Below are 20,265 nucleotides of genomic sequence, written 5' to 3' on the forward strand. Positions count from 1 at the left end.
CCACCTTTAACGCAATCAAAACACTTTTCAATCTCTATATGGTCACCTAACCAAATGCTATTTCATTCTTATGATATAAACAGCCTAATTTGTCCCTAATTTATAGAGTATTTCTACGTCTGCCAAAGTAGGAATAGTTATTTTTGATTTGTTCTTGATATCAACTATACATACGAGCAGAGGCGATTGTTGATAAATGTATTATAACTACTTTTTTTCCGTAATATATTGAACCAAAAAAAAAATTGTGCTAAAACATATCACTTTCTTATTATGAAAACCAGAATTATACAAATAACAACTAACGTGCCATACCTTTGTTTTGTTTTTCACAGGCCAAAAGATGGGCAGCAGGGGATTCATCCGCGTCTTCGTGTTGTGTGTCATGTTGGTAAATACAGGTAAGTTACCTTTGTCTTTAGACATTAATATACCTAATTAAGCCTTATATACGACCTTACCAGATCAAAGGAAATGTAACCCAATCCAAGATGAATAATATTAATGTTGATACTTTTTTGTATGATTACCTTAATATTTTTCCATATATTCTACGATCAACTATGAACAGTTGTAGTGCAATCTTTAAGCGCATTCATTATATGATAATTGAACAAGGACACTGTTTAATTTTACATATCATATTATTGTCAACTCATTACATGGGTCAAGGAAGCAATATCAATAAACGATTGTTTTCAAGATAACAATTGATCCTTAAAATGAAAGGCAAAATTAAAATGTACACCATTTTAATATTCCTTTCTTTAGATAAACTACATAAATCTTCGGCGATCGCAACTAATTATAGCGACTGTCCGAAGGGACCATCCAGACAATCGCCATTGTCCCTATAGCTTATCTGTATGTTCTATTCATTGTTTATGTTTTGTGAACATTTGTGACCGTCCTTTATATGTGATATTATTTGTTCTGTCTTGATGAAGGGGTATATTGCCTCAAACATTCGACAATATTCTGTCCACACTGTTAGGATTACTAATTTATCATACTAGCATGCAGAAATAAAAATCCTGGCATCGGTCAAAGTAGTGGATTGTTCGTGAAGGCATGGACTGTTGTAACGTGGCTCATTTTTGTTGTTGAAGAGTTGCTGCATGTATGTTATTTCCACAAGATATAAAACACGTTGATCTTGACATGATCCTCTGATCTTGCAAGCTCAATTAAATTCCCAACTTTACAAATGCTGAAACAGGTAGTTAGCTGTCGGCCTAATGGTAGTAACTGCCACACCCTCCATACCGGATCAGGAATCAAACTGTATTTATCGGGACAGTCTTTATAATGCTCCACAGATTTAAAGAATTCGATCCTGAATCGATCTTTCAAAAACGTAATTAAAGGTGATAAGAATCTTTACCCTCATAACATCTTAATAGAACAATATATATATATGACATCGTATGTATTGTTGGTCGTAAAACATCATGCATTTTTTCGCTGTTTAGCTAATGGAGCCTAATTAAATCGAGTTCAGTATTCGTATAATGCATTCAGGGCGTTGCTCTAGTCGGAGTAGGTGGTACTGGAAATGTAAGGGAAATTCAGGAAACATTGCTTTCATGATTTAAACCATCTAAATTTCTATGTGGATCTTGACTTAAAATCGTTTTAAAGGAATCTTAAATAAACTGTCAATAAGTTATTAGTCATTATTGGTTAACTGATTGCATGGCATTCCTATCATTTTAGAATTATATAAGCTTCAATGTACAAGATTAAGGATAAATGTAGGTGATAGCAATTTGTTACTGCTGCTCCGATAAAATGAAGTTATTTTCCGCTCTATCAGCAGAGCATTACAGTGTCAGGTTGAAAGAAAAACCCTATTGAAACATCCACTAACGCCCACTGACCTACATATTTATATATTCCGGACTAAAATTACCAAATACTCCTAACCACACCTTGTATCATAAGGAAACTGACATTTAAACTATTAATATGAAACTTTGGAAATGAATGTTTCTGTTGCAATGATTTTATTTCACAGATACCAAGTATTATTTCAGTGTGTAATAATATAGTTTTGTTGTTTCTCCAATGTTTAATATACAAACTATCATACATAGATAAGTTCATCGCTGAGTTTTGCAATAACAGCTACAAGTAACAGAACAGCTCAAATAATTCAAACGCATATCGCTGTCGCCATTGACCCTTTAACCACATATATTGTTAATATTACCACTAATGATGCTTTTTCTACAGTTAATGCAGTTTCCAGCACAACAACTGACGCTTCAATATCTACATACATAACCACCACAACTTTCGATGCTGTTACTATAACTGAACCTACCCTTACAACTACTGGTGTTGCTACTACTTCTAATGGTATCAAAACAACAACTACTGCTGCCACAACTACTGCAGCTGTAACATCTACGTATGCTTCAACAACGTCTGGTGCTGCCATGACTTCTGGTGCTGCCACTACTACTGGTGCTGCCACTACTACTACTGGTGCTGCAACTACTACTACTACTGATGCTGCCACTACTACTACTGGTGCTGCCACTACTACTGCTGACACTGCCATTTCTACTACTGGTGCTGCCACTACTACTGCTGACACTGCCACTACTACTACTGGTGCTGTCACTACTATAACTGGTGCTGCCACTACTACAAGTGACGCTGCCACTACTACTACTGATGCTGCCACTACCACTACTGATGCTGTCACTACTATAACTGGTGCTGCCACTACTACAAGTGACGCTGCCACTACTACTACTGATGCTGCCACTACCACTACTGGTGCTGTCACTACAATAACGGGTGCTGCCACTACTACAAGTGACGCTGCCACTACTACTACTGATGCCGCCACTACCACTACTGATGCTGTCACTACTATAACTGGTGCTGCTACTACTACAAGTGACGCTGCCACTACTACAACTGATGCTGCCAGTACCACTACTGGTGCTGTCACTACTATAACGGGTGCTGCCACTACTACAAGTGACACTGCTACTACTCCTACTGATGATGCCACTACTACGACTGACGCTGCCACTACCACTACTGGTGCTGCTACTACTACTGATACCACCGGTACTACTACTGGTGCTGCCACTACCACTACGGGTACCCATTTCACTACCAATGCTGCCACTACTACCACTGATGCTGCCACTACTACCACTGGTTCTGCCACTACTACTGCTGACACTGCCATTTCTACTACTGGTGCTGCCACTACTACTGCTGACACTGCCACTACCACTACTGGTGCTGTCACTACTATAACTGGTGCTGCCACTACTACAAGTGACGCTGCCACTACTACTACTGATGCTGCCACTACCACTACTGGTGCTGTCACTACTATAACGGGTGCTGCCACTACTACAAGTGACACTGCTACTACTCCTACTGATGATGCCACTACTACGACTGACGCTGCCACTACCACTACTGGTGCTGCTACTACTACTGATACCACCGGTACTACTACTGGTGCTGCCACTACCACTACGGGTACCCATTTCACTACCAATGCTGCCACTACTACCACTGATGCTGCCACTACTACCACTGGTTCTGCCACTACTACTGCTGACACTGCCATTTCTACTACTGGTGCTGCCACTACTACTGCTGACACTGCCACTACCACTACTGGTGCTGTCACTACTATAACTGGTGCTGCCACTACTACAAGTGACGCTGCCACTACTACTACTGATGCTGCCACTACCACTACTGATGCTGTCACTACTATATTGGGTGCGGCCACTACTACAAGTGACGCTGCCACTACTACAACTGATGCTGCCACTACCACTACTGGTGCTGTCACTACTATATTGGGTGCTGCCACTACTACAAGTGACACTGCTACTACTCCTACTGATGATGCCACTACTACGACTGACGCTGCCACTACCACTACTGGTGCTGCTACTTCTACTGATACCACCGGTTCTACTACTGGTGCTGCCACTATCACTACGGGTACCTATTTCACTACCAATGCTGCCACTACTACCACTGATGCTGTCACTACTGCTACCGGCGATGCCACTACTACTGGTTCAGCTACAACTTCCGATGGTACCACTACTACTACGGGTACCTATTTCAATACCAATGCTAACACTACTACTGATGATGCCACTACTACGACTGACGCTGCCACGACCACTACTGGTGCTGCTACTTCTACTGATACCACCGGTTCTACTACTGGTGCTGCCACTACCACTACGGGTACCTATTTCACTACCAATGCTGCCACTACTACCACTGATGCCGTCACTACTGCTACTGGCGATGCCACTACTACTGGTTCAGCTACAACTACCGATGGTACCACTACTACTACGGGTACCTATTTCAATACCAATGCTAACACTACCACTGATGATGATATCATATCGTCTTCTTATTCTGCTAGTTCTAATAGAGGTATAGCATACATTGGTGCTGCCTTTATAACTAATGGTTGTACCTACTATTAATGCTACCATCTGAGATTACTGTTCCTGCCGCAGTAATTATTAATGGTGCTTCTACCACTTTTGTAACTGCTGCTCCAATAAAATGAGGTAATTTTCTCTGCTCTATCAACAGAGTATTACAGTGTCGCATTGAAAAAAACCGTAATGAAACATCCACTAACATCACACAGTCATGGCAACGCTATTAAAAAGAATCTTAGAAAATGTATGCATTTAATGTTCTAATGATGTTATATCGTAGTTTCATCACGAAGTTTTACCCAATGTGTAACAATATAACTTTATTGAAGGAATTAAGTTTTCTTCAATGTATAACATAAAAATTAATATGCATAGATAAGTTCAACGCTGGGTTATGAAACCACAGCTACAAGTAACATCACAGCTCAAACAATTAAAACATGAGCTAGTATGGCTGTGGCCAGTCTCCTTTAACGACATACGTTAATATTATCACTAATAATGCTATTTCGATAACTAATACTGTAATTTTACCACTGTAGTTTCCAGCACAACTGACGCTACAACTTCTTCTGATATTTCCACTACAACGATAGGTAGTATTAGTACAAGTGATGATTCAATAGCTACTGGTGCTGCCACTACTACTGGAGATGCCACTACTACTTCTGGTGCTGCCACTACTACTGATGCCGCGATTACAACTGCGGGTTATGTCACTACTACTAATAATGCCGCCACTGCTACTACTGATGCTGCCACTACTACTAGTGCTGTCACTACTACTGAAGCTGCCACTACTACTGGTGCTGTCACTACTACTGAAGCTGCCACTACTACTGGTGCTGTCACTACTACTGGTGCTGTCACTACTACTGAAGCTGCCACTACTACTGGTGCTGTCACTACTACTGACGCTGCCACAACTACTGGTGCTGTCACAACTACTGGTGCTGTCACAACTACTGGTGCTGTCACTACTACTACTACTCCTATTACTACTACTAGCTCCTATTACTACTACTGAAGCTGCCACTACTACTGGTGCTGTCACAACTACTGGTGCTGTCACTACTACTGAAGCTGCCACTACTACTGGTGCTGTCACAACTACTGAAGCTGCCACTACTACTACTGATGCTGCCACTACTACTACTGATGCTGTCACAACTACTGGTGCTGTCACAACTACTGGTGCTGTCACTATTACTGGTGCTGTCACTACTACTCCTATTACTACTACTGAAGCTGCCACTACTACTGGTGCTGTCACAACTACTGGTGCTGTCACAACTACTGGTGCTGTCACTACTACTACTACTCCTATTATTACTACTGAAGCTGCCACTACTACTGGTGCTGTCACAACTACTGAAGCTGCCACTACTACTGGTGCTGTCACAACTACTGGTGCTGTCACAACTACTGGTGCTGTCACAACTACTGAAGCTGCCACTACTACTACTGATGCTGCCACTACTACTACTGATGCAGTCACAACTACTGGTGCTGTCACAACTACTACTGATGCAGTCACAACAACTGGTGCTGCCACTACTACTACTGATGCTGCCACTACTACTACTGATGCAGTCACAACAACTGGTGCTGTCACTACTACTACTACTCCTACTACTACTACTGAAGCTGCCACTACTACTGGTGCTGTCACAACTACTGAAGCTGCCACTACTACTGGTGCTGTCACAACTACTGAAGCTGCCACTACTACTACTGATGCTGCCACTACTACTACTGATGCAGTCACAACTACTGGTGCTGTCACAACTACTGGTGCTGTCACTACTACTGGTGCTGTCACAACTACTGCTGCCACAACTGGTGCTGCCACTACTACTACTGATGCTGCCACTACTACTGATGCAGTCACAACAACTGGTGCTGTCACTACTACTACTACTCCTACTACTACTACTGAAGCTGCCACTACTACTGGTGCTGTCACAACTACTGAAGCTGCCACTATTACTGGTGCTGTCACAACTACTGAAGCTGCCACTACTACTACTGATGCTGCCACTACTACTACTGATGCTGTCACAACTACTGGTGCTGTCACTACTACTACTACTCCTATTACTACTACTGAAGCTGCCACTACTACTGGTGCTGTCACAACTACTGAAGCTGCCACTACTACTGTTGCTGTCACAACTACTGAAGCTGCCACTACTACTACTGATGCTGCCACTACTACTACTGGTGCTGTCACAACTACTGGTGCTGTCACAACTACTGGTGCTGTCACAACTACTGGTGCTGTCACTACTACTACTATTCCTATTACTACAACTGAAGCTGCCACTACTACTGGTGCTGTCACAACTACTGAAGCTGCCACTATTACTGGTGCTGTCACAACTACTGAAGCTGCCACTACTACTACTGATTCTGCCGCTACTACTACTGATGCTGTCACAACTACTGGTGCTGTCACAACTACTGAAGCTGCCACTACTTCTACTGATGCTGTCACAACTACTGATGCTGTCACAACTACTGGTGCTGTCACTACTACTACTACTCCTATCACTACTACTGAAGCTGCCACTACTACTGGTGCTGTCACAACTACTGGTGCTGTCACTACTACTGAAGCTGCCACTACTACTGGTGCTACCACTACTACTTCTGATGCTGTTACTACTACTATTGATGCCGCCACTACTACTACTTCTGATGCTGTCACTACTATTGAAGTTGCCACTACTACTAATGAAGCTGCCACTACTACAGCTGATGCTGCCACTACTACTTCTGATGCTGTTACTACTACTACTGATGCTCTTACTACTACTACTGGTGTTGTCACTACTACTACTGGTGCTGCCACTACTACTACTGATACTGCCACTACTACTACTGGTGCTGCAACTACTACTGAAGATGTCACTACTACTTCTGGTGCTGCCACTACTACTGATGCCGCGATTACAACTGCGGGTTATGTCACTACTACTTATGATGCCGCCACTGCTACTACTAATGCTGCCACTACTACTAGTGCTGTCACTACTACTGAAGCTGCCACTACTACTGGTGCTGTCACTACTACTGAAGCTGCCACTACTACTGAAGCTGCCACTACTACTGGTGCTGCCACTACTACTGACGCTGCCACTACTACTGGTGCTGTCACAACTACTGGTGCTGTCACAACTACTGGTGCTTTCACAACTACTGGTGCTGTCACAACTACTGGTGCTGTCACTACTACTACTACTCCTATTACTACTACTGAAGCTGCCACTACTACTGGTGCTGTCACAACTACTGAAGCTGCCACTACTACTGGTTATGTCACAGCTACTGAAGCTGCCACTACTACTGGTGCTGTCACAACTACTGAAGCTGCCACTACTACTACTGATGCTGCCACTACTACTACTGATGCTGTCACAACTACTGGTGCTGTCACAACTACTGGTGCTGTCACTATTACTGGTGCTGTCACTACTACTACTACTCCTATTACTACTACTGAAGCTGCCACTACTACTGGTGCTGTCACAACTACTGGTGCTGTCACTACTACTACTACTCCTATTATTACTACTGAAGCTGCCACTACTACTGGTGATGTCACAACTACTGAAGCTGCCAATACTACTGGTGCTGTCACAACTACTGAAGCTGCCACTACTAATACTGATGCTGCCACTACAACTACTGATGCTGTCACAACTACTGGTGCTGTCACTACTACTACTACTCCTATTACTACTACTGAAGCTGCCACTACTACTGGTGCTGTCACAACTACTGGTGCTGTCACTTCTACTGAAGCTGCCACTACTACTGGTGCTACCACTACTACTTCTGATGCTGTTACTACTAATACTGATGCCGCCACTACTACTACTTCTGATGCTGTCACTACTATTGAAGTTGCCACTACTACTAATGAAGCTGCCACTACTACAGCTGATGCTGCCACTACTACTTCTGATGCTGTTACTACTACTACTGGTGTTGCCACTACTACTACTGGTGCTGCCACTACTACTACTGATGCTGTTACTACTACTACTGGTGCTGCCACTACTACTACTGGTGATGCCACAACTACTATTAATGCTGCTACTACTACTACTGGTGCTGCCACTACTATTACTGGTGTTGTCACTTCTACTACTGATACTGCCACTACTACTACTGGTGCTGCCACTACTACTACTACTGGCGCTGCCACTACTACTACTGATGCTGCCACTACTACTACTGATTGCTGCCACTACTATTACTGGTGTTGTCACTACTACTGATTCAACTACAACTAACGATGGCCCTACTTCAACTATGGGTACCTATTTCAATAGCAATGCTAACACTACTACTGCTGATGATATCAAAACGTCTACTAATTTTTCTAGTACTAATACAGGTATAACATACATTGGTGCTGCCTTTACAACTAATGGTTGTACCTACTATTAATGCTACCATCTGAGATTACTGTTCCTGCCACAGTAATTATTAATGGTGCTTCTACCATTTACATAAGAGCTTAAAGTATCGAAACTTCTAAAACATGTACTTACATTGCCATTGTATAGTCGCTTTATTTGACTACTAAATCCAGTGTATGAACATTTCCTGTAATGGCAAAACATCAATCCATCGAATGTATATGAAAAAATATATTGACATGCTAACGCCCATATTGGATATGCTAGAACACCCAGTGCATGGTAACTACAAATACATTTCAAAATATGGTAACAAATGCTTAAATGTAGTCTTCTTTGTTATTGATATATAAACTGTCATGCAATGGATAAGCTGTAAATCATAATTTTGAATTCATTTTCCAGGGTTTATAATACAGTATAGGGTTGGCCAATATCAGGTTTCAATTAAGGCCCATGGGTCTCCTGCTTTAAAAGTATTGATATCAACAGCGTTTTTATAACATCTTAATTTTTGCTTGTTCTGAAATTGGATAGTTTTACTTAGTCGTTTGCTTATTGTTTAACAAATAGGTGCCTTAACTACAACCACGGACCCTACTCCGACCATATCAACCACAAATGCTGCCATAATCACCACTACTGCTGCTACCACTACTGGTATTGACACTACATCCGTCGAAACGATAAGCACCTCTGATTCTACAACTACCACTGGTGTAGCTACTTCCTCTGATGCTACCACTACCACTGATGCAGCTACTACCTCTGATGCTACCACTACCGCTGGTCCAGTAACTACTTCTGGTGCTACCACTACCACTGATGCAGCTACTACCTCTGATGCTACCACTTCCGCTGGTGCAGCTACTACCTCTGATGCTACCACTACCACTGGTGCAGCTACTACCTCTGATGCTACCACTACCACTGGTGCAGCTTCTACTTCTGATTCTACAACTACCACTGGTGTAGCTACTACCTCTGATGCTACCACTACCACTGATGCAGCTACTACCTCTGATGCTACCACTACCACTGGTGCAGCAACTACTTCTGATGCTACCACTACCACTGGTGCAGATAATACTTCTGATGCTACTACTAGTGCAGCTACTACTTCTGATGCTACCACTACCACTGATGCAGCTACTACCTCTGATTCTACCACTACCACTGGTGCAGCTACTACTCCTGATGCTACCACTACCACTGGTGCAGCAACTACCACTAATGCAGCTACTACTTCTGATGCTACCACTTCCACTGGTGCAGCAACTACTTCTGATGCTACCACTACCACTGGTGCAGCTACTACCTCTGATGCTACCACTACCACTGGTGCAGCTACTACTTCTGATGCTACCACTACCACTGGTGCAGCAACTACCACTAATGCAGCTACTACTTCTGATGCTACCACTTCCACTGGTGCAGCAACTACTTCTGATGCTACCACTACCACTGGTGCAGCTACTACCTCTGATGCTACCACTACCACTGGTGCAGCAACTACCTCTGATTCTACCACTACCACTGGTGCAGCTACTACTCCTGATGCTACCACTACCACTGGTGCAGCAACTACCACTAATGCAGCTACTACTTCTGATGCTACCACTTCCACTGGTGCAGCAACTACTTCTGATGCTACCACTACCACTGGTGCAGCTACTACTTCTGATGCTACCACTACCACTGGTGCAGCAACTACTTCTGATGCTACCACTACCACTGGTGCAGCTACTACTTCTGATGCTACCACTACCACTGGTGCAGCTACTACTTCTGATGCTACCACTACCACTGGTGCAGCTACTACTTCTGATGCTACCACTACCACTGGTGTAGCTACTATTTCTGATGCTACCACTACCACTGGTGCAGCTACTACCTCTGATGCTACCACTACCACTGGCACAGCTTCTACTTCTGATACTGCCACTAACGCTGGTGCAGCTACAACTTCTGCTGTTACCACTACCACAGGTGCAACTTCTACTTCTGCTGTTACCACTGCCGCTGGTGCAGCTACTACCTCTGACGCTACCACTTCCACTAGTGCAGCTACTACTTCTGATGCTACCACTACTGCCGTCGACACCACCACGACCGGCGCTGCCATTTCTACGACTGATTTAACTTCTTCTTCAAGTACAGGTAACTCACCTTACAGCTTTTTTTAACAACATTAGCTTAAACATTAAATCCACCCACGGGTATCTGGATTTCCTTTATTTGAATGTACACGGATACAAGGAATAAATGGTTTATTTTGATATTGTTTAAAAATGACCTATTATATGCTTTAAACATTATTATAAATTGATATAATCAATAGGTGTAAGAACTACCACCATGGTTTCTACTACTGGTGCCGTGACAACTGCTACTGCTGCTGCTACTACAACTGATTCTTCTACTACTTCTGACACTGCCACTACTACTACTTCTGCTGCCACTACAACTACTGGTTCTGACACTACTACTGATTTTGCCACTACTACTAATGCTGTCACTACTAATACTAATGCTGCTGCTACTACAACTGGTGCTGCTACTACCCCTGATGCTGTGACTTCTACTACTAGTGCTGCCACTACCGCTACTGACACTGGCACGACTACTACTGGTGCTGCCACTACTACTATATCTTCAAGTACTACTACTAGAGGTGCCACTATTACTACTTCTGACGCCTTCATTACTACAACTGATGCCACAAGCGCTACTGGTGCTGGTACAACTACTTCTGATACTGCCACTACTACTGAATCTGTCACTACTACTACTGCAAGTGCCACTACTAATACTGACGCTGCCACTACTTCTGATGTTGCCACTGCTACTAGTGCACTCACTACTACTACTGACGCTGCCGCCACTACAACTGATGCTGCCACTACTACCATTTCTTCAACTACTACTATTGGCGCTGCCACTACCATTACTATCGCTTCAACTACTACTACAGGTGCTGCCACTACTACTACTGGTGCTGCCACTACTACCACTGATGCTACCACTACTTCTACTGGCGCTGCCACTACTACTACTGGTGCTGCCACTTCTACTACTGGTGCCGCCACTACTTCTACTGGCGCTGCCACTACTATTACTGGTGCTGCCACTACTACCACTGATGCTACCACTACTACTGCTGGCGCTGCCACTACTACTACTGGTGCCGCCATTACTACTAAATCTTCCACTACTACTACTGGTGATGCCACTACAACTACCGGTTCTGCTACTACTACTGGTGCTACCACTGCCACTGATGCTGCAACTACCACTACTGGTGTTGCCTTAACTACTACTAGTGCTGGTTCTTCTACTACTGCTGCTGCATCTACTACTGCTGCTACTGCAACTGCTACAGGTAAATCAACTAATACTGATTAATTATTAATGCTCCTACTCACTGCTATCCCACGTATACACAGCAATTTCATATATAATCACTAGCACTGATGATGTTGTTGTCTCTACTATAAATACTTCTGATGCCACTACTGATCCCTCCAACATAACTCACGATAGAACTTTATTACACGGCATACTACCACTGGTTCTATCACTTCCCCTTGTACTCCCAGAGCTTCCCGCTATTGATGATTCTAGTGCTGTAAATTTTTGTACTACTACTACTAGCATTTCTGCTTCCCTTTTATTTCGGGTAACAATGCCACGTCTTTTTCCACTACGCTTGGCGTTATTATTAAAACTTCCAATCATAACATTGATTGACAAGGAAATAGTAGTTTCGTTTACATCTCTTTATTGCAGGGTTTCCGGATCTAGTCAGTCCCTATTATATACAAATAACACTAATTAATACACAATCGAACGCACTCAAAGTGATTACACTCACACTTATAAAACTCTTTAGATTAGATTAGGAAAATTCACATATTATCGAACCATTTCACACATCTCTACAACAAATACTACTACGCCTGGCGTTGTTATTAAAACTTCCTATCATACCACTGCCACTTTTAACTCTGTGACCACTACCGTTTGTGGCACCATGGCCACAAATGTTTTATTATAACTAGAAATTCGGTGACATTTATGACTAATTCTGCTATTACTGATTGAGATGTTACAATCTGAACTTTTTCACAACCTCTGAATATTGTGTAGTCCTTTCATTTTAATTTACCGAGACGTGACATATTCTATGATATAATTATGTCCACGATAGTTTATCTATAATTGGATTCGATTCTTTTCATTATTATTCTACAATCATGTATGGTCAATAAAACATTAATTCATCGGAATTCTTATATATTATACTATAAAATAATAGTAATATATAGCAATACTTAAAAACCTATTGTTTAAAATAGAACTACGAATTAATGCTTCCAATACTACAGGTGCTGCTACTTCTACTGGTGGTGCAACTATTACTGAAGCTGTCACCACAACTTATGCTGCCACTACTACTTCTAATGCTGCAACTACTGCTACGGAAGCTGCCGCTACTATTGATGTTACAAGTACTACTGACGCTGCCACTACTACTGGTGCTACCACCACTACTGATGCTTCAACTACTTCTGGTGATGCCACTACCACTACAAAAACTGCCACTACTACTGATGTTGCAACTACTACTGACGCTGTCACCACTACTATTGCTGACACTACAACTACTAGTAATGCCACTACTACCACTGATGGTTCCACTACCACTACTGGTGCTGCCACTACCACTACTGGTGCTGCCACTACCACTACTGGTGCTGCCACTACCACTACTGGTGATGCCACTACCACTACTGATGTTGTCACTATCACTGAATCTTCCACTACTACTACTACCGATTCTGCCACAACGACAACTGTTGCTGCCAGTACTTCTACTACTGCTGCTGCATCTACTAGTACTGCTGCTGCATCTACTACTGCTGCTACTACAACTGCTACAGGTAACTCAACTTATACTGATTTATTATTAATGCTCCTACTTACTGCTATCCCATGTATACACAGCAAGTTCATATATAATCACTAGCACTGATGATGTTGTTGTCTCTACTATAAGTAATTCTGATGCCACTACTGATCCCTCCAACATCACTCCCGATAGAACTTTATTACACGGCCTACTACCACTGGTTCTACCACTACCCCACGTACTCCCAGAGCATCCCACTATTGCTCTACTGAACTAGCATATCTGCTTCCCTTTAATTTCGGCCAACAATGCCACATGGCCACAAATGTTTTATTATTACTAGAAATTCGGTGACATTTATGACTAATTCTGCTATAACTGATTGAGATGTTACAATCTTAACTTTTATAATTTCAAAACCTCTTAAGGTTGTGTGGTCCTTTCAGATTAACTAACCGATACGTGACATATTCTATGATATAATTATATCCACGATAGTTTATCTCTAATTCGATTAGATTCTTTTCATTATTATTCTACACTTATGTGTGGTCAATAAAACATTAATTCATCGGAATCCTTGTATATTATACTATAAAATAATAGTAATATATGGCAATACTGAAAGACCTACTGTTTGAAATAGACCTACGATCATTATTTACACATATTGTAACAGTGGACACAAGATGGCTGACTTCTAAAGCACGAGTTTTATTCCATATTGATGACATAGTACACAGTACACATAAAGTACACATAATCTGATGACGTAATACCTAGCTAAGTGTGTCTGTACCGTAGATACTCATATTACATCTCCCCTTTTAATTAAGCTAAAGTGAATTGACACAACAAATGTAATTTTAAAGAACCGGGAGATAGTTATCAGAATGACCATTATGTTATTTTACTATATCTCAGTAATGTATTTAAGAATATAACTTTATAAGACTATTACAGTAAACGAATTATAAAATTTACCAAATCACTGTTTACGTTGAGTATTATTTGAATATAAACAAAAAACTGAAATGGTACAGAAATTTAAACATTATTGACAGTCTCTATATCAATAGATGCATTTTAAACAAACTCTTGACTAGAACTGAAAGTGTCTCTACTGAGTCCTACACATATATCTAACTAACAGATACTGTATGCCGTTCATTAGGCTTAATATCATAACTTTTCATAGTCCTTCATTCGCTGTGGTTCTCGTACCACACGACTACTTCGTGTAACAGTCTCTGTACACGGAGATACAGTTTCTCTGTTTCCACAGGCACTCGCGGATGATTCACTAATAGCAGGTTCTCTCGCGAACTGTCCGAAACAAACTCGTGTGGATTTATGTCCATATCTGTAAATGTCTCTTTAGTGGCGCGAAGTTGTCGGCTGTTCCTCCTATACACGTTATTGTTTGATCTGACAAGGGCAGAACGTGGAGATTTGTGAAGATCAATGATCAATTAATGTTTCTGCACTCGTCGTTTTTCCTGTAGGGCTTCTTTAACATGCGGAATTATCTTTGGAACCAGTAGCTCGTTAGAGGTGGGTAAGAGCGTTTTCGTTCTCCTTCCCATTAGCCGTTGGGCCGGAGAACCAATCGCGGACGATCGGGGGGTGTTTCTATGAGCCATTAAGGCTAAGTACGGATCAGTTCCATCCTGCTGGGCTTTTTTGAGCAGGCTTTTTGCCGTTTGAACAGCTTTTTCTGCCATCCCATTTGACTGGGGGTATTTGGGACTAGACGTTCTGTGTTCGAATCCATACTTTGTAGCAAAGTTGCGAAATTCACGACAGCTATATTGTGGTCCGTTGTCAGTGATGAGAATATCTGGAATACCGTATCATGCAAACTGTGATTTACAATGGTTTACTACGGTTTCACTCCTCGTGTCGGCCAACTTCGATATTTCTATAAACTCGGAATAATAGTCCACAAGTAGTAAATAGTTTTCTCCTCTTAAGTGAAAGAGATCCGATCCGATTTTTTTACCATGGACGATCCGGTACCTCATGTGGTATGAGCGGTTCCTTTGAATTTGAATGTCTATGCTCCTGGCAGACTTTGCACCTGCCTACCACTTCAGCGATTTGCTTGGATATGCCTGGCCAAAATAGTACATCAGCGGCGCGTTGTCGACATTTTTCAATCCCGAGATGCGATTCATGTATTTTTTGCAACATTTCACTTCGCATGGAAGGAGGGATAACAGGCTTGTCTCCCTTGAATATTACACCCTTTTCGACAATGTGCTCGTCACGCAAGTTCCAGTATACATTTATCTCGCTCGGTAGCTCAGATTGGTCAATGGGCCACCATGACAGTACAAGTTTTTTCACAAGTTTCATGCCTGGATCATTTTCCGTTTCTCTGACTATTATGTCCAGTTTATTTTCAGAGACCGCCAGTACAACTTTCACATCATATTCCTCTAGATCAGAAGCTTGTTCAGTCAATGGTGCTCTACTCAGTGTATCTGTGATGTACAGATATTTTCCCGGTACATATTCTACATTTACGTCGTACTGCTGTAGATTCAATAACATTTTTTGTAGACGCGTAGGGGCCAAGTACAGGGGTTTTCTCACTATGATTTCTAGTGGCTTGTGGTTAGTTTGAATATTTACTTTCTTGCCGTAGAGATACTGATGGATTTTTTTTCGTTCCAAACACGATAGCCAGCATCTCTTTTTCTATTTGAGCATATCTCTGTTATGCTGGTGTAATCGACCTTGATGCGAACGCGACTGGTTGATTTTCTTGGAGAAACACTGCTCCTAGTCCCATGGAGGAGGCATCAACAGAGAGTGTAACTGGTTTAGTTACATCATATAATCTAAGCACTGGTGCTAATGATACTAAGTCCTTCAGGCGTTCGTAACTTTGACTGTGATGCTTATTCCAATGCCACTGCATATTTTTTTCCAACAATTGGCGTTGTGGTGCACTTACTTCTGACAAGTTTGGAATAAATTTCGCGACATATTGGACCATTCCCATAAACCTCTGTACGCCGGTTTTGTCAGTAGGTTCTGGCATTTCGAGTATTGCACGGATTTTCTCCGGGTCCGGTTTCAAACCTTTGTCGCTGAGGGTATGTCCGATGTACTGTAGCTCAGTCATGGCTATTTCGCACTTATTTCGATTTAGTTTAAGATTGCGGTTACGAGCACGATCAAGTACAGCACGTAGTCTACTGTCATGTTGCTCCTTAGTTTGACCCCATACTAGAATGTCATCTACAATAGTCTCCACTCCATCCATTCCCTCGTAGATCTCGGATATTGCCCTTTGGAACACTTCGGGAGCTGAGGATATTCCGAATGGAAGTCTCATGAATTTATATCTACCGAACGGTGTGTTGAAGGCACATAATTTGCTGCTTTCGTCGTCAAGTTCGACTTGCCATAATCCGCATTCTGCGTCGACCTTAGAAAAGAATTTTGCGTCAGAAACCTTGGATGTGACATCATCTATGGTTTTCATCGGGTAGTGTTCTCTTTTTATAGCCTTAATTGTTTAGGTCCTTCGGGTCAATGCATACACAAAATTTTCCATTGGGTTTGGTAACTACAACCATAGAGTTGACCCATTCTGTTGGTTCAGTTACTTTTTCGACTACACCTAATTTTTCCATCCGGTCGAGTTCTTTACAGACACGATCATGTAGCATGACTGGTACCCTTCTGGGTGGTTGAACGACTGGGTTTACTGATTTGTCAATGTTTATGTGATGTTTATGAATTTTGCCAAGCCCTTCAAACACATCAGTGTATTCTGCCAGTATTGGTGTTTTCTCGACAGTTTCGATCCTCTGTAAGATTCAAGTCCTTACAGGTTTGGAGTCCGATAACAGGAGTCACATCATGATCCACAATTTGGAATTCGAGTAGATGGAAGGCATTCTTGTACTCACATGTTAGGATTGTAGTACCAACTGTTTTGATTCACTGACCAGTGTAAGTTACCAGTTTCTTTGGTTTCACTTTTGTCACTGTTGTTCCACCTAACCTTTTGTAGTCCTTCTGTGACATGACATTGCATTGAGCTCCAGTGTCCATTTTGAACAGTCACAAACCAATCTTTTTCATCGCCATTTTGTTCTGTTTTGACAGTTTGATTTTCAATGGCTTGCACAAATAATGGATGTTCATCGTAATCCTCATCATCATCATCATCATCATCATCATCATCAATTAAATGTACCTGTCGACCTTTCCTTCTCCTATTATGTTGAGAATGTATACTTGTTGGGGTTTTGGAATGGCACTTCGCTGCAAAATGGTCCGGTTTGCGGCACTTGCTACACGTTTGACCAATAGCGGGGTATTTATCAGGATGATGGTTGTAACCACACCTTCCACATTCTTTAAAGTTTTTCTCTTGACCGGGACGTGTTTTGCTTTTTTCGACATATTTTTGAGGTTTTGAGCCGGAATGTTTTTTCTTTTCTTTCACCAGACTTACTTGCTGAGATTTCTCACCCTCACGTAGGCCCTGTGCGTGTGTTTTACTAGCTTCACATGCACGGCAAAGATCCACTGCTTTAGTTAAATCGAGGTCCGTTTCACGCAGAAGTCTTTCACGTACTGCGTTGTCTTGCACGCCACAAACTAACCTATCTTTGATTAGACTGTCATTTAGTGTTCCAAATTCACACGTGCGTGCTTTATTTCTGAGTTCAGTGACGTACTGATCAACTGTTTCGTTTGTTTCCTGGTTACGCATAAAAAACAAATGACGTTCGTATGTTATGTTAGACCTAGGATTACAGTAGGCTTTGAATCTGTCAACAACCTTTTCCAGTTTATTTTCGTCCCCAGGGTTTTCAAATTTCAAAGTGTTATACAAGTCCAACGCTTCTGTACCGATAACAAGTAGAAACGCTGCTAAACGGACACCTTCCGCTTTCTCTGCGATTCCTGTCGCTGTTTCATAAAACTGAAATCTTTGATACCACCTGCGCCAGTTTTCTGACAAGTTCCCGTCAAGTTTTAGGGATTCTGGGGCTCGTAAACCGTTCATTTTCACTTCTGACACCATGTAACAGTGGACACAAGATGGCTGACTTCTAAAGCACGAGTTTTATTCCATATTGATGACGTAGTACACAGTACACATAAAATACACATAAGCTGATGACGTAATACCTAGCTAAGTGTTTCTGTACCGTAGATACTCATATTACACATATATCACAACTGAAATTACTTACTGAAACAAAGAATAATACTGGCAGAGTTAAATGGTGAAGATCTCCCACATCCCCAGCCATGGTTGCATCACAACCATTATGGTTAAACAATTCTATTAAGATTGATAACAAATGAAATGGAATGGAATGGCCTAAGCCTTCATTTTTCTTCATATAGTTGCCAATGCACCAAATTCTTATTCAATATATATCTTACTGTGAATTTTTACAATTTTGCACATTTTTTTTCTTTTCAAAATAGGATTATTATTTCTAATTTATGAAAGGTTTTCCATTTCTATATGTCATGCACATTTGGAATATATGTTTCCCAAAATGTCCTTCAAAGAATGATTTTATGTGTCCTTCTATATTTATTATCATTATTATTACTTAATTACACAAACAATCCAAATTACTATGCAGTATCACTGTAACAATAAGTATGATTTAATATGCGTGAATGTTGAATATATCTGTATAAAAGAGAAAGAGAGTGGTGCAAGTTAGGTGAATATGGTGCCCCTTATGCGTAAATGTGTTGGTTTTTTTCTCGAATATTAGAATGAAATGGAATGAGAAGAGTGAGGTAAATTTGATCTAAAAGATAACAAATATGGAAATTGAATGAATGCCCTAGATATGCGAATGGGAAATGTATTGTTATTTACATATACTACTGAATAAATTATATTTTTTTGAAGAAAAAACTAAAAAAAGATTGATTACTAATTTTTATTAACAAACTTTGGTGTGAAAAAGGATTTTTTTTTTCATCAAGGATTTAGTAGAAAATAATATTTTCTTAACTTTTGAAATATTATGTGAAAATATCATTTGAAAACTGATTTTATTGAGTTCTATGGAGTAATCAATTCGATACCATTACAATGGAAAAATATAGTGCTTCAACAGAATCCTGAAAATGAGTCAAAACAAAACATATGTATCAAATATTTTTAAAAAAAGTATGATAAAGTTTAAAAGTATTTTTATACTCGAACCTCCGTATAAAATTCAAAATTCATGGCAAGAAACTTTGAATGTCAACATTCCCAAAGAAGTTTGGCAGAAAATATTTCTCATACCTCAGAATGTCACAGATGACACAAAACTCCAGAATTTTCAATTCAAATTTCTCCATAAAATAATATATACCAACACTAAACTAATGCAATTTAAATGGAGTGAAACAGAAAGGTGTACTTTTGTAAAGATTGTAGAGAAACACAAATGCATTTATTTTCCTTTATGTTTTTACT

The 20,265-nt window shown here is 41.1% G+C and overlaps 1 protein-coding gene across 1 annotated transcript in view; it reads left to right on the forward strand.

The window, feature by feature from the left end:
- The first annotated feature begins 343 nt into the window (after positions 1–343).
- Positions 344–20,265, forward strand: part of LOC138322095 (pneumococcal serine-rich repeat protein-like) — a 61,346-nt gene continuing 41,424 nt past the window's right edge. Inside the window, 8 exon segments of the mRNA XM_069266151.1 lie at positions 344–401; positions 2,236–4,443; positions 5,000–5,425; positions 5,466–8,703; positions 8,705–8,862; positions 9,461–11,047; positions 11,229–12,269; positions 13,276–13,830. Of these exon segments, the coding sequence (XP_069122252.1) occupies positions 344–401; positions 2,236–4,443; positions 5,000–5,425; positions 5,466–8,703; positions 8,705–8,862; positions 9,461–11,047; positions 11,229–12,269; positions 13,276–13,830 (9,271 nt within the window).

Source organism: Argopecten irradians, chromosome 4, assembly GCF_041381155.1.
Source record: "Argopecten irradians isolate NY chromosome 4, Ai_NY, whole genome shotgun sequence".
Classification (NCBI taxonomy): domain Eukaryota; kingdom Metazoa; phylum Mollusca; class Bivalvia; order Pectinida; family Pectinidae; genus Argopecten; species Argopecten irradians.